General features: G+C 39.8%; 1 protein-coding gene across 1 annotated transcript in view; it reads left to right on the plus strand.

Moving 5' to 3' along the window:
• The window catches only part of NSMCE2 (NSE2 (MMS21) homolog, SMC5-SMC6 complex SUMO ligase), a 126304-nt gene that overhangs the window by 14424 nt on the left and 97738 nt on the right, over positions 1–14142 (plus strand). The window contains 1 exon segment of the mRNA XM_058031473.1: positions 12683–12789. Coding sequence (XP_057887456.1) covers positions 12683–12789 — 107 coding nt within the window.

Here is a 14142-nt window from a genome sequence, read left to right on the forward strand (position 1 = left end):
CTTCTTAAAAAAACCTAAAAGCCAGAACAATCCCTGTACCCCTCTTAGGCATTGAACAAGGGTCTGACATTACTGATGAGCATCATACAGCAAACCTGGTGTGTAGGGCACGTGGTAACCAAGTCACTGCTGTCATTCAGGCTGCCCAGCCACCCTCAGGCAGTGTTTGTGTTAGGTGAGTTCCCAAACTGCAGTTCCCTCTAATGACTGGGGAACTTATGCCCTTTTTCTTAATTGTTGTTTCAGCTTGGGGTTTTTGTCCTTGCTAATGGACCTTTATGCCAGTAAAAAAACCCCAACAGCTATGAGTCTGTTTGAGCTGCTCTTACATAAAAGGAAGGGAGAAAGAAAGTGAGAGGTGACCCCCAAAGATGGTGATCACTGGGAAGATAGCACTTACACATAGAGAAAGAATCAAAAAGCCAGCTAGCAAATGCTCAGGAGTAAAAAAGTGGGAATGGGGGAGCTGGATGAGAAGGAATAGAAGGGAAGAGGAGTAAGTGGTAAAGAAATGTGTAATGAAGGATGAGGAAAAGTAAGAAATAGGAAAGCCACATCAACAGGATTAAGCAGGACAGTGTGCTGATCAGTCTCCAGATGACAAAACTTAATTGAATGCCTTCCTAATAGTGTTTCCATGCAAGCAACTTCTGTAGTTGCCACAAAGGTGTTAGCTTTTACAAAGGGGAAGAGTAGTCTGGCATATAAATGGAAGGAGGACTGGTCCACGTGGATGAGAATGAGGGGATAGATGTGATCATTCTGATTAGTCCCATGCTAAAGCTGTTCAGCATATGTGTGAGTGAACCTTTTGCCTTTTTGACATTATCAACAGATACTATAGAGTGCTTCTGAAACATGCATCTGCAGTAGCACTCAACAGAAGGTGACAATCTTAAACTGCTCCCTAAATTACATATAATGAACTTTCCTATTAAAAAAGACTTAACAAAAGGAGGCAGCTGGCTTAAGGAGAAGGTGGCAGATGAAGAGAACACAATTCAAAGAAGTGTTCACACATTAAGGAAGTAATTTTAACAGGCTTTCCCCAGACTGTAAGTGGGAATGGAATTATACATTGCATGTAAATGTCAAGTGACAATAATATCTTCTGAGTTAAATCAACCTTGCAACCTCTTTCCTATTTTTCTTCAGATGAATAAAGTTTAACTTGTGATTTCCTTACTAATCATCTTAGTAAGCAGTGGGTGAGTAGACATTTACTGCATGGGTAGATTAATGTGACATTTTCACAAGACATCATTTTTTGAAGTTTATTACTTGTGGGTGTGGATCTAATTCACAGCTGTTTTTGAGAGAATTAGGTATGCCATAACTCATTCAAATTCTATATTTTCTTGTCATTTTTAGATTTTTGTTAGAGGTGTGTAGTCTGGTCTGATGTTTCAAGGTAATCAAGGCTTCTCCACTGAATATACTTTTGTGTACAGATTTGGCCGAATCGCTTTTCTAGAAAAACAGATTTTAAATGGAACAAAATTCAAAAACACACCAGTATAAAGGAGAGAAAATTCTCTCAAATAGTGCATGTTAGCCACAAAAATCTCAACCAGAGTCTTATGGTTCTGAATTTAATTTATTTTAATAACGCAATGACTAATAGCTATGTCATAGTTTACCAGTTCTGGTTAAGCTGAAACAGAGGCAACCTTTTACTTCTTATCTGGTTACAGAACATTTCCACATTCAGTTTCAATTTATATTCCTGTTTTTTTGAAAACTACCCTTTGAGAAGCCATGAGGCCCCTCAAAGCTCTTCTTGCCTACTATGGACAAAGATAACAGCATTATATAAAAAACATACGGAGAGACTATCATCTGTGGTGTACTGTAAGCCATCAAACAGATCCTGTTTCTTCTCAAAATCGTAAATATTTGTGTCTGTATAAGAGACCTAGGCAATACAGACTTGCATTGCTTTATTTTTTTTTTACATAGAGTTATGCATTTCCCACATGATAAGAAAGTAGCAGGTCCTTGTAATATGACAATTTTTTATATGAATTTTGTGGTAAGTGAAATTTCAGCAATGGAAAGATTTAGTTCTGTCACTTACCAGCATTCAAGCAGCAGAATGAATGCCACATACCAGCAATCCATGCCAAAAAGAGATCTGCCAATTCACAGAAGAGGTTTTATGCAAAGGAAGCCTGCTAGAGGCAGAAAGAAATGCTGGTTTTCATTACACTTAAAGTTTGTGTGCAGTCTTTGCCTTTGCCTTGTCTGTGTAAGAGGATTATGTGGGTTGGGTTTTTTTGTGTCAGGGCTTTGGGGTTTTTTTCAGTCATTTTGAGGAATTATGGGCTCTGAAAGCAGTAGCTTTAGTACTGTGGCATGGTTAGCACTTCAAGGGCTGCCTCAGTATGTGATTCATATTGAATGGGATCTTTGCTTGGGGAACATCACCTGACCTTTGCTTACATGAGACACTACTTTTCTAGATTCCTTTAGTTTAACCTTGATTGTTTTCTGTCTCTCACTTCTTTTCAGCAGAAAATGGAAAATGTCCAAAGCACATGAAATATCTGCATTTGCAGAAATTAACTTTGGAGATGATACTCATATCAATTTCAAGTAACCTTCACATTTCTGAGAATATTACAGATCAGTGTTTCTGATTTTAAAACACCAACCTTTCTTTTGTCAGCTATATATAATGCATCTGAATTGTCTTTTGTTTATTCATTTATGTGTATGGACCAGTGTCAGCTCTGTTTTAAGAGACTTCACTGCTTTGTTCACAGTGGTGCAAAATGTGGAGTTGCTGCCAGCCAGATTTGTCTCAAAAGCTGCCTATAAAACTGGATTGTTTTCCCACCCTGAGCTTGCTGCTCAGCTGCAGCACAGCCAATGCCCCAGCTGGTTAGCAAAAGAGCAGCCATGCTCTGTCTGGGGCTGCCGATAACCTTCTCTAAATTCTGAAGTCAGGAATGCCAAGGGTTGCAGAAGCAGAAATACCAAAATTTAGATTGGGAGGCTGTGTGGGTTCAGAGAAAAAAAAAAATGTTTTTAAGCATCTAATCAAAATACTGGGCATTGAAAAACCAGACATATTTTGGCATTTTTCCTCCCCCATCTGTTTCGTTTTGGGTTGGTAACGTTAACATTTAAGTGCTTGATGAGTGTTCGTGTGTGTCTGCATGAAGCTGCTGCAGTTGGTTGTGGAAGCTTAGCTTGGATTCTGTGGGGTTTTTTATGTGTGTGAATGTAGCTATGACCACTGAACTGTGCTGAAAGAAGACAGTGATGGATTGCCTTGGAGTGAGGGGATTATCTTGGTCTTACCTTCCTGTTTGATGTGAGTTCTGTTGCTTTCCCCTGTCCTCGGGCTCATGCACACTGCAGCCCGCTTGTGGGGCTTTGGCTGCACTGCAGAGAAAGCAGGTCCCTGGGCTTTGCTGGGCACTTCAGTGGTCACCTGGCTTTGCTGAGCACTTTGGGCAGAGCAGCAGGACTGACCCGTGTGCAATGAGGGTCTGAGGTGAGCTCTTGGCCACTTTGGGAGGTGACTGTGCCCTGCTCTGTCCCAGGTCACGGCCATGTCCGGCCAGCACGCTGCTGATGCACATGTGCCTCCTGTTTCCTGCAGTGCCACAAGTTCAGTCCCTGCAATTAGATTTCAGCTCAGATGTAGCTGCACCAGGCTCAGAAACTATGGTGGCTTAAGCCCAGAACCAAGACAGCAACATTGACTGAGGCATTACAGTGATTAAATAAGCTCTGATGAGGGCTTGTTAGCTCTGAGCTAGGCTGCCTCCACTTTGGGACAGAGAAGTAATGTTTCTGAGAATTTTGAAGATCTTGAGTGAAAAGGGCTTGTTTTCCTATCTTACTGATTTTTTTTTCTGAAAAGTCTTTCCAACCCATTTCCCATTTCCCCTAAATAGAGGAAATTCTAAGTAATTACTGCACTTACTTAATGAAGGTACTCCTTGAATGAGCTTCTCTGAGATGAGAAATATAATTGGTTCATTAAAAGAAGCAATGTTTTTCTTGAGAAGAACTTAATGGTATTATTTACTGCTGGCTCATAACAATCATGCCTTTTATTAGAGACAGACTTGCACTTCACACTAAAATATTTGTTTTTCACCTGTCAGTGCAATTTAAAATATGAGAAGAATTGGGTTTTGGCAAGAGAAAGCATTAATACAGTTGATTTGTAAATAAAAACTGCGTGGATTATCTCTGTAGAATTCATAATGTGCCAGTAGAGATCTTGAGTAATACAGAAAAAATAGTGCTTAAAAAAGATCTAACAAGTTAGAAATTAGGACTTGAACTTGTTGGAATAATAAAAATAATATTTTGTTAATTCATTTCCAGGGGAAATCATACATAAAGCAGCCTGTGAGTCTTTTATAGAGCGGTAAAGACCCATTAAAAGTCTTGAAATGAAATTCTTAATTTTAAATACTGGTTTTACAAAGTATTCTGAGAGATCAAATAAGAGCAATTACAAGGTCTTAACAAAAATTTTGCTCTTCCTTTTAGGGGAAAATATTTCAAGAAATTTTTTCCAAATTCCAATGTTACCTTATCAAGTTCTGAGAGGACAAAATGGGTAGAAGAAGGACAGCACTAAACCCCTTATTTTTAAATATTCCCAGCCCTCACATCTCTCATTCTGGAGAAGGCAAGGTCAGCAGCAGCTCGGGGCACTGAATGAGGCTCTGTTTTCTGATGCAGATGTGTCCATGCTTCCAGAGGCAAGAAATATTTTGTTAGTCATAGGAAAATTCTTTCCCATTAAAATTAGTTGTAAATGTTGTTTCCAGCCTTAGTTTCATCATATGTTAAAATCCACTGGGAAGAGATATGTGAGTGTGTGTGTGTATTTATAAGTATATATTTTATATATATTGTAAATATATTTAGGAAAACGTGGGAGAGGTTTTTTATTTACTTTATGAGAGATTGGTCAGATTTCTTTGAGAAGATAACGTATGCCTTTTGCTCACATTGAAAATACACAGGTGGGGTTCCTTTACCTTTTTCTTGGCAAACAAGTTGATTTATGAAGTTTCCCTCTCCCATCTGCACCGTACTACAATTTGCTACTCCCTTAATTGTACTGGTACAACTGTTTGAATATCCTCACTTCAGATTCCATTACTAGAATGGCATGGATTTGGGTTTGGAGGACAGATTGCTATTATTAGCTTGAATTGTTTCATTAATCCAATTTATAGTGTGACCCTATGAAAGACTGTATTATCCTGCCTGATGGACAGCAGAGGAGGAACGTAAAAGCAACATCAGGGATGAGTGCCTGGGGAAATGAACTGTGAAACTCACTTTGTTGCCAAAAAAATGTATCTCAACCTCAGCCTTGGTGTTTGCTTGCTGCTTGTCTGTCAACATAACTTGTGTTCCTGTTCTTCTTGAGCTTGTGTTGTGATAGTGTTGAGGAATGCTGATTTAGTCATTTGCTGGAGAGAACTGTTATTCTGGATGGAAATCACAGTAATGCCAGTTGAATTATGATAGTGCAGAGCTTGAGTTGCTTCTCAAAAGTATTGCATCTTGTAAATGCTTTATCCTCCTTTCAGTGCTTCTGCTTACTAGTTATATTGTCTTTGTTAACTTTCAATTGGTCTTTCTGCAAAATGAAGTAGGCATTTATTGGTAGAATAAAGATTATCCTCACCATGACCTTGGAATTTAGTTAAGGAGAAAAGAGATGCTGGTCAAGGGCTGGTCTCTTGTCAGAAGGGTGGGAAATAGTCTGGGAATGGTACAGGCCTTAGTGTTTAGTCAAGAAAAATGCCATTTTTGTTTGGGAAAATTGTGTGCATACTACCTGTCTTCATGTCTTGGTGCTGCATGTGGCATCAAGTATAGATCTTACAATAGCAAAAAATATGTAGACATCTATAAAACTATTTTTCTGGTTCATAGCAAATGTTTACTTCTATAAGAGTTTAGTTTGTGTCTTTGTATTACTTGTGTGTCTCAGCCTAAATTGAACCATCTCCATTTGTTGAATAATATTTTACTTTGGATTTTATACAGCAAAGGAAGTCAGCACATGCTGGAGTGTTTTGCTACATCAAATTCTGTGTGAGAACCTGTTTATTTCATTAGCTCAGCATAGTGTCATTTGGTGTTCAGAGATAATGCCATTCTTTACATTGCAGTCTGTATGGGTGCCATGGTTGATATACCTGGTTAGATAGATCACTGCTACTGCTCTCATGTCTAAACTGGGATCTTTATACCTTTATACCAGCCTTCCCCTGATAGTCTGGAGAAAAAAAAGTACTGTAAGGAAATTGCTTTCAAAAGCACTGTTGGCCTTGTTCTGCTGGCAATAGAGTTTAAGGGAGTTTCAGGTTGAGGAAAAGTGTTGTGATTATTATAAAATAATACAGTCAATTTCAAAAGTGGTTAGTAATGCCAAGTGCCTCAGTTTCCCTGTGCCCACTCTGAAATGACTGCTTTCAGAATGTGTGCAACACCCACTCACTGGAAATACAGCCCCTGAGATGTTTCAAACTGGGCACTCAGCAACTGAGATATTTCAAGCTGGGTGTTCAGACCATGCATGGTCTGTTTCTATTGACATTCTGGTTCTCTACAATGAAATGGACTTGGGTTTCTTTTCCATGGGATTGGTGGGTGTCTCCTGGGCCACTGACTGTTCTTATTTCAAACAGTCATAGCCTACAGGGAAATGGTTTGTAGTACAAGACAAGGGTTTTTTCATCAGGCATAGTTTGTAATCTAACAGACATACTCTTGGCTCAACTGACTAAAAAAACCCAAAAAATGAAGCAAGGAGAAACAGATAATTGAAGATTTTTTTCCCATTACTTGGCGGATAAAGCAAATGTTTAAATCCAGACTAAAAAGCACAGCCCTTTCTTTTCTAAAATACAACCTCAGATGACTTTACTCAGGAACGGGAAGATGCTTGACCTAAATTCAAGTATTGCAGTTTAATTTGGAGTTTCTTAACAGAAGCCCAATAGAAAATAAGATGAAACTCTAAAAATCACTCAGAAGTGATAGTTCTGGTGCTACCTGTGTTCTTGTTCTCTGTGCTAGTCTTTTCTTTACAAGTACTGCTAGTCCTGCCTCACACTCTCCTCTCAATTTTGCTCCTCCTGCTTTGATTTTTTTCTTTGGTAGAATACTGGAAACTCACATTCCAATTCCTTCTTTCCTTGAGAGGAACTCACTTAAACCATCTTCCAGAAAAATGGCTTAGAAATGAGGCTGTCGAACGTTGAAGAGTGTAATGGAAACCCAGAATGGCTGAGGTTGGAAGGGACCTCTGGAGGTCATCTTGCCCAATCCCCTGCTCAAGCCAGCCCATCCATCTAGTGTAGGTTTCTCTTTCTGTCACTCATGTCCTTTCATTTTGTGAGTCTGGTATGTAGGTGGAGGTATTGGTCTCTCAAATCATGCATGCTCAGTCTCTAACCCTGTGTGTGAGAACTTTCTGTGCAGAAAGAATGGCTTTGTTAGGGGACACTAAGGGAAATACAGCTTCAAATACTCTGAAGCTTAGTTAAGGCATTTCCTGACAAGCTGGAGATTTCATTATGACTAGTTTCAGTAGTAAGTAGCTTCTGACTATTACATGGAGGGAAATTTTGTAATTACTGCCCCACATTCCCCTTTACTCCACAAACTGCCATTCCCTGTATGGTTGTTGCTCCTCTTATCAGCAGTAATTTTTCTTCTCTTATGGATTGCAGTGATTAGTGCCCTATCCAGACAGTTCCATGGAGATTTTATGGGTATTCTACTTTCAACCATTTCTCTACGTTAAGAAACCTGCATTTGGGAGATGAATTTTATTTTCTCCAGTTTTTTGCTGTTCCTTTGTATGGCTTCTCATTTCCTTTAGTTTAGAATTTTCTGTATTTCTGTTTAGAATTTTCTGTAAGCTGCTCTTTCTGCAGCCTAATAATTAAAGTATATAGCAGGTCAGGTAAATGAGATTTTGAAAGAAATCTTTGATGAAAGTTTTCTGAGGAGCTGTTCATGTATCTGCAGGAGAAAAAGTGACCACGTACCCTCAGTGCTGCAGAAGCAATCAGTCTCCTGCTTCAGTTCCTCTTGGTCTGTATAGTCTGGAGTGCTGTGGCAAACTTCTCTCCTGTGTAGATGGAGGGGGGAGATGAGACAGTGCTCTCCTACATAGGTTTGAGTCTTCTCCAAGTGTATTCTCAATCTGTTCTTAAAGACTGTGGGTTGGTTAAGCGTTTTTTCAAGATCTACTGTCCCACTTGAATTATCACCAGTTTTGAGTAGACCCAGTAGAACTGGGGGTGCAGAGGGTAGTCTTAACACATTTGGATCTGTAAATGAAGACTTAGTAAAAATGACAGAAAAATACTTAGTTTTATCTTGAATTTGGACTGTATTTTTTCCTTCAAAAGATAGAACTAAATCAGGGAGTCAGAGAGCTTGTGTTTCTCTGCTGTCAGCACTAACTTGAAACCTGCTGGCAAAGTATGTATTTTATCTGCTGCTGGGGCACATGAAGACAAGTGCCTACTACCACTGTTGCTATTGGCTCAAGTGATGGGTTTTAAAAGTCTGAAATCTACAGTCAAAATTTCCAGGCAATGGTATACCATTGCTCTTCTGCCTTGAATCATGGGAAAATCACCATGTAGCCTTGAATTTCAAAACAATATGTTGTGCCAGAGGTAGAACTGACATGTCCTGCTTTCTTTAAATTGAAATTTTGACTTTTGTTAGCAAATAATAGAAAGATATGAAAGTATGTATGTATTCATCTTAATCCACATTGTCTGTGCTTAAACATTCATTTAAAGTACATTTGTATTTGTAAGTTTGGAGCCTTCCTGTAATTTCATGGCATTCCAAGCTATTTTGTGTTTAAGATAGTCTGCAGTGAAAGCAAATGCTCATTTAGATTGGTGTGTACTGGCTGCAGCACAGCTGTAATACCCTAAATAACAAATACTGATGTGGTGACTTTTGCACAGAATGACGTAGTTGTGAAAAATCTTCAGAAATTCTGCTAACTTGTGGATATATACAGGAAACTAAAGCAAATATGAACTCAGAAGTTAGGAAATGCAGGTTTTGGATAAATTTTAGATGAGTGTTACTATAGGATGTATTAAACCAGTGCTGACTGGACTCTGTTGTTGCAACTTCTGTTTTAACGCTGTGAGTTTATGAAACATAACTTACTCCTGACTGATTATGGTTTAAATCAGCATTAAGGCACCTAAACGTGATTGGTCTCTTCAGAAGTGATAAATTGGACACTTGCTAGTCACTTTATGCAATTTTGTTCTTTAATATTTAGGGAGACTTTTCAGAATAATATCCCTGTTTCCATTATAATAAGAGATCATAAAGTTGCACGAGCTGGAATTCATAACTGCAAACTGCATATTCAGCCAGCTAATTTTAACATGATGCACATGGGCCTTTGAAAATGAAATTATGGCCTTGAACTGGGCTTTCTGTGAGTAAAAAATGTAATATTGCAAAATGTGTAATCTCTGAGTGGTGAGGGAAATGACTTGTGAAGAAATGCTTACTAAACTCAACATATTTAGCCTAGATAACAAGGAGACTACAGTATGCACTTCAATGGTATTTTGTGCCAGTAGCTAAAAGCATATGCAGGCAGTTTGGAATGCATTCCTTAGATATGAATTAGAAATAAGATTAGGATAACTTTTGATTAGATAATAAAAGGCACTCATCCAGCACTTGCAAAGTGTTTGATTTTGGTGTTAAGCTAGGTTGTTGGTCTGCAGAGTGCAAGGTTTGAGTACTTTGGAGAGTTGTCTGGCTTTGTAGCTGGAGTCTGGCTGGAGGGTATTGAGCGGTCAGTGTTCCCATGGTCTGCTGGAAGAGAGTCAGTGCCTTGCATGGATCAGTGGTCAGTGACTTTACATGGATCTCCACTGTCACCCTCACACAGGAAACAAAAGCAGCAGCAGGGCTTGCAGAGTGAATAGCAGACAATGCCTTTTGAATATTTGAAAAGCCTGATGCAATTATTACATTTTAATTATTTTTGATACTGTAGTGCTGCTAAATCCCAGTGGTTGGTGGGATTTGTGAGAATGAGTTGTGGGATGGTGTTGAGGAGAGAAAAGTCTTTTCTAATTTCTTGTTCCTTAGTAAGATCAGGTCAGATGGTGTGTTCTGATTAACCTGTGGTGGAGTCTGTTGTAAAGGAACCTTGAAGGTGCTGGGATTCCTGCCTTGGTGAGCTGTAAAACTTTACATCTCCATACAGTCACCCACAGTTTCTTATCATGTGCACCCAAGTTCTGCCCTTCATCTGCTCCCTACTAAGGAGGGGAAGAAATGGTCTTGGCTCTTCAGGGGAAGGGGAAGCAGAGGAGGTTGTTCTGTGTGTAATGTAGAACAATGAGAGTTTTTAAAAGGCAAACAGAATAACTTGTAAGTTTTCTTTTAAATCTTGTTTAAGAGATGGGGAAGTAAGTGGCTGGGTACAGCAAAGGAGATTTACTCTTAGCTCTCAGCACCCTATGGATTGAACCTCAGACAGAAAATGGACTGTAGTATCTGTCAAAGAGCAGAAATAGGGTATGGACACCAACTGACATGTACACAGTCCTTCAGATCTGTCTGTATGTCCATTCTGCCTCCAAGGGCAGGGTATGATTGTGTGTTAGTGACATGTTCAGCAATTTCCCAGGATGTGTCTAATGTGTGTGAAGGAGCAACATCAGGGAAACAGCAGGGAACAGTATTGAGACTTAAATCAGGCTGGGGGATTGGTGGAATGGTCAGTACTGGAAGAATGTAGAGCAGGATGTACTTGGAGATAACGTCCCTCTTGCTGAAATGTGTTCCATCTCTTTGAGCTTTATTTTAACCCATCTCTCAAGTTGCATGCAACGTTATTACTCTTCACCTGAAGTTATTTTTATACTATTAGGAAAGACAGCGTTTGTACAATTCTCTTGGCATTTAACAATGCACTTCTTTTCCCCTAAAAAAAATTTAAAACGTTTAGGCCAGTGTAGTTTCTTTGAATATGATTCATTTTGGCCATGGGAGGAGAATGACAGTTATTTGCTACACAAACCTTTCCTGTGATTCATGGAGTGTCCTTTGTGTCAGCCTTGAAGGAGGCACTTCATATGCTTCCTAGCAGGAAGGAAAAATAGTGTGATCATAGTTACCAGATAGGACATGGAAACTGGGTGGGAGGAAAGGGAAAGGGGAGAGGGAAATGCTGATTATTCAGAAGAAAATCGCAGGAATGCCAGGATTCTGTCTGCAATATCCATTCATCTACTTAATGAAAAATGGATACATACCAAGCCTATGTATAATTAAGGGAAATGTCACGACTGTAATCGTCATATTCACAAAATAGCATAGCTTATTATGTAACTTCTTTGGTGTAAATATATCTTAGCACTTTTCCTTTGTCTCCTTGATCCATCACTGTTTCAATATGGTGTGATGTTTCTGTCTCTGAGTGATGTGTTTCAGATTTCGCTCCCAAACTGATGGCCATATACAATCATGTCAGCTTTCTGCAGAGAAATGTTCTAACATAATAATATAGTTAGCAACTTAAGCAATGTGCCAGCTTGCCAGATCAGATGAAATTTTTTCCTTTCTTCACAAAAAAAAAAGTAATTTGAAAAGCTGTACTACAATTTTCTTCCTAAAAGCAGCACAGATTGGCTATTTAAGTGCTTTTAAAGAATGTTCCATCAAATGACAACCCCTGATGCTGCATGGAAGACTTTGGGGCTCTTTCACAGAGTCTAGCTGCTTCCAGCTGCTTTCTCTATACCTGGAAACTGCAAGATAGGAATAAATGGGAGTAGCAGAAGTGGAAACCTAGGTTTCCTAGCTCCCTGATTTCCTGCATGGATCCAGGGCTTGTGGCTGGCTGTCCTCCTGCAGTTGGCAGCATTTGGTGTGGTACATGCAGCTGTGTCAGGAGTAAACAGCTGTGGCTGTTCAGCCTTGTGGCATCTACACAGGGCCCTTATCTAAGCAGATGCACAGCAGCGTGAGGATGGGAAAGCAGAGGTGTAGGATGAAAGGAGTGGAATTAGGAGGCGTGCAGAAGAGAATAAAAGTAGATATGAATTACTAATCACATGACCTGTGTTAATTGATTTTCCCTGGCAATTAGGATTTTACTGCTTGAATCACAAATGCTATCCATTCTTCCATTATTTCCTGTGTTATAAAATGCTAGCTTTGTTTTGATTTTCCTGTAGCTGTGTTTATTGGGGATAAGAGGTCTAATTATAGCTGTGAACTATACTGTACTGCAAGGGCATTTAAGTTTCTTCTGACTATTTCTGAGGCAATGTGATGAGTCATGAAATACAACTTTTGCAGAAAATATCCTGATTGCCTAATGACTAGGTGCTGGTAGATGAAATTACACATACTCTCTCTTGTTCACATGAAACCAGGGAAGTGTCTTTCTGAGTAAGCTGTTTGTTCAAGTTACCCAAGAAATGTCAAAGATTACAGTTGCAAAATGAGAAAAAAAGTGTATGTTTGAGTAACTTGAAAACACCTGCTGAGACTTACAAATGCATTAGATATTCACAGCATGAATACTTGTAAATAAAACATCTGTGAAGAAAAAATGCTGCCTGAAAATAATACAAATGATCACCCATGTTCCATGTATTTTATTTTGCAGATGATGAAGAAGATGTTAACAATATGGAAAAAGTCATGTTAGAATATGCTACAATGGACAGAGAACTTAATCATTATATAAAAGCATTTGAAGAGACCATAAATCAGGTAAATTATCTCTTTTCATTAAGTGACTTAAACATACCCTTATTTAAATATTATCTTTGAAAAGACACAAATGTTACATTTAAACAATACACAATTGCAAAGACAGCTCTTCAGCGGGTATAAAATTTGAAGTTGCCAGTACTCTTAACTTTTCTTCCTAGCATCCTACAGGTGGCAGAGTTTTTAACTTCACCCCACCAAACCGACAGTGTTGGGAATATGGGTGATGCTTTGGGAAGGATTGAGGACACTGTAGCTAAGACACCCCACTCTCAGGTGATGCCACCTCTGTATTGTGGAAGGTGGGAGTGTGGCAGTTGAATTGAGGAGCAAACTGATGGCTGTGGCTGCAGAGAACCGAGGCTTTAAATCTGTTTCCCACTGCCGTCCTGCCACCTGGCCTGGCTGCTGAGTGTACCGTCAGCTGGCGGATTGCTCGCTCTATGAACCAGGGCCTCGCTCCGCCCCTGGACAAAGGACGGACAGACGGACAAAGGACGGACAAACTCCGGGCGCGGCGGCGGCGCTGCCAGAGGCCGCCAGGGGGCGCCGCGCCCGCGCACTGCGGGATCTGGGCTCGGCGCGTTCCCGGCCCGGGCTCGGCGCGTTCCCGGCCCGGCGGGAGCGCGCGGCGGCTCCGGGCAGGGCCGGGCCGGGAAGGGGCAGGTCCAGGTCCAGGTCCAGGTCCGGGTCCAGCGCGGTCGAACCTCAGTTTCAGGGCACGTCGGTGCCGGGCGAGCTCAGGTCATTCTCGCTGTCGGTTTTCTGTGTGTTTCTCTAGAACAGGCAAAAGCACATCCCTGATTTCCCTTCAAGGTGGGAAGTCCGTGTTTCAAAATGTTAAAGGTAGTGGAGCTTTTCATTAAACCCACCTTGCTTTTATCTTGCTATTGCTTTTTGTTCTTTTAAAAGCAGTACAAGGAGAGCAAAGCAATGCATTTCCCACTAGTCGTGTTGAGATGCCTATATGGTTTTTCTTTTTTTGAAAGGTTTTCCTTTAATTTTTTTAAAAATCATCTGATCAGATGCTCAACTGAAAAATCTTCATTCAGATAATTAAACATACATGTTTAAAAGGAGTTCAAAACTATGTCTACATCAACAAGTGTTGGACAGCAGTAGATACAAGCACTGTTCCCCATGTAGTTTTTAAATATACATTTCATTTCAGATGTCACCATAATTGCATAAATCCTAATTTATGTTGGATGGTTCAGAACTTTTTCCTTTTATTTGGACTATTCATGATTTTTAGAGCTTTCCTGGCAAATTGTAACACAGTCCTCATTGTTAGAGACTAATGATATATATCCAGACTTGAGCAAAACACAGGTGGTTTATATTTTGATTATA

This window comes from Melospiza georgiana, chromosome 1 (genome assembly GCF_028018845.1).
Source record: "Melospiza georgiana isolate bMelGeo1 chromosome 1, bMelGeo1.pri, whole genome shotgun sequence".
NCBI lineage: Eukaryota > Metazoa > Chordata > Aves > Passeriformes > Passerellidae > Melospiza > Melospiza georgiana.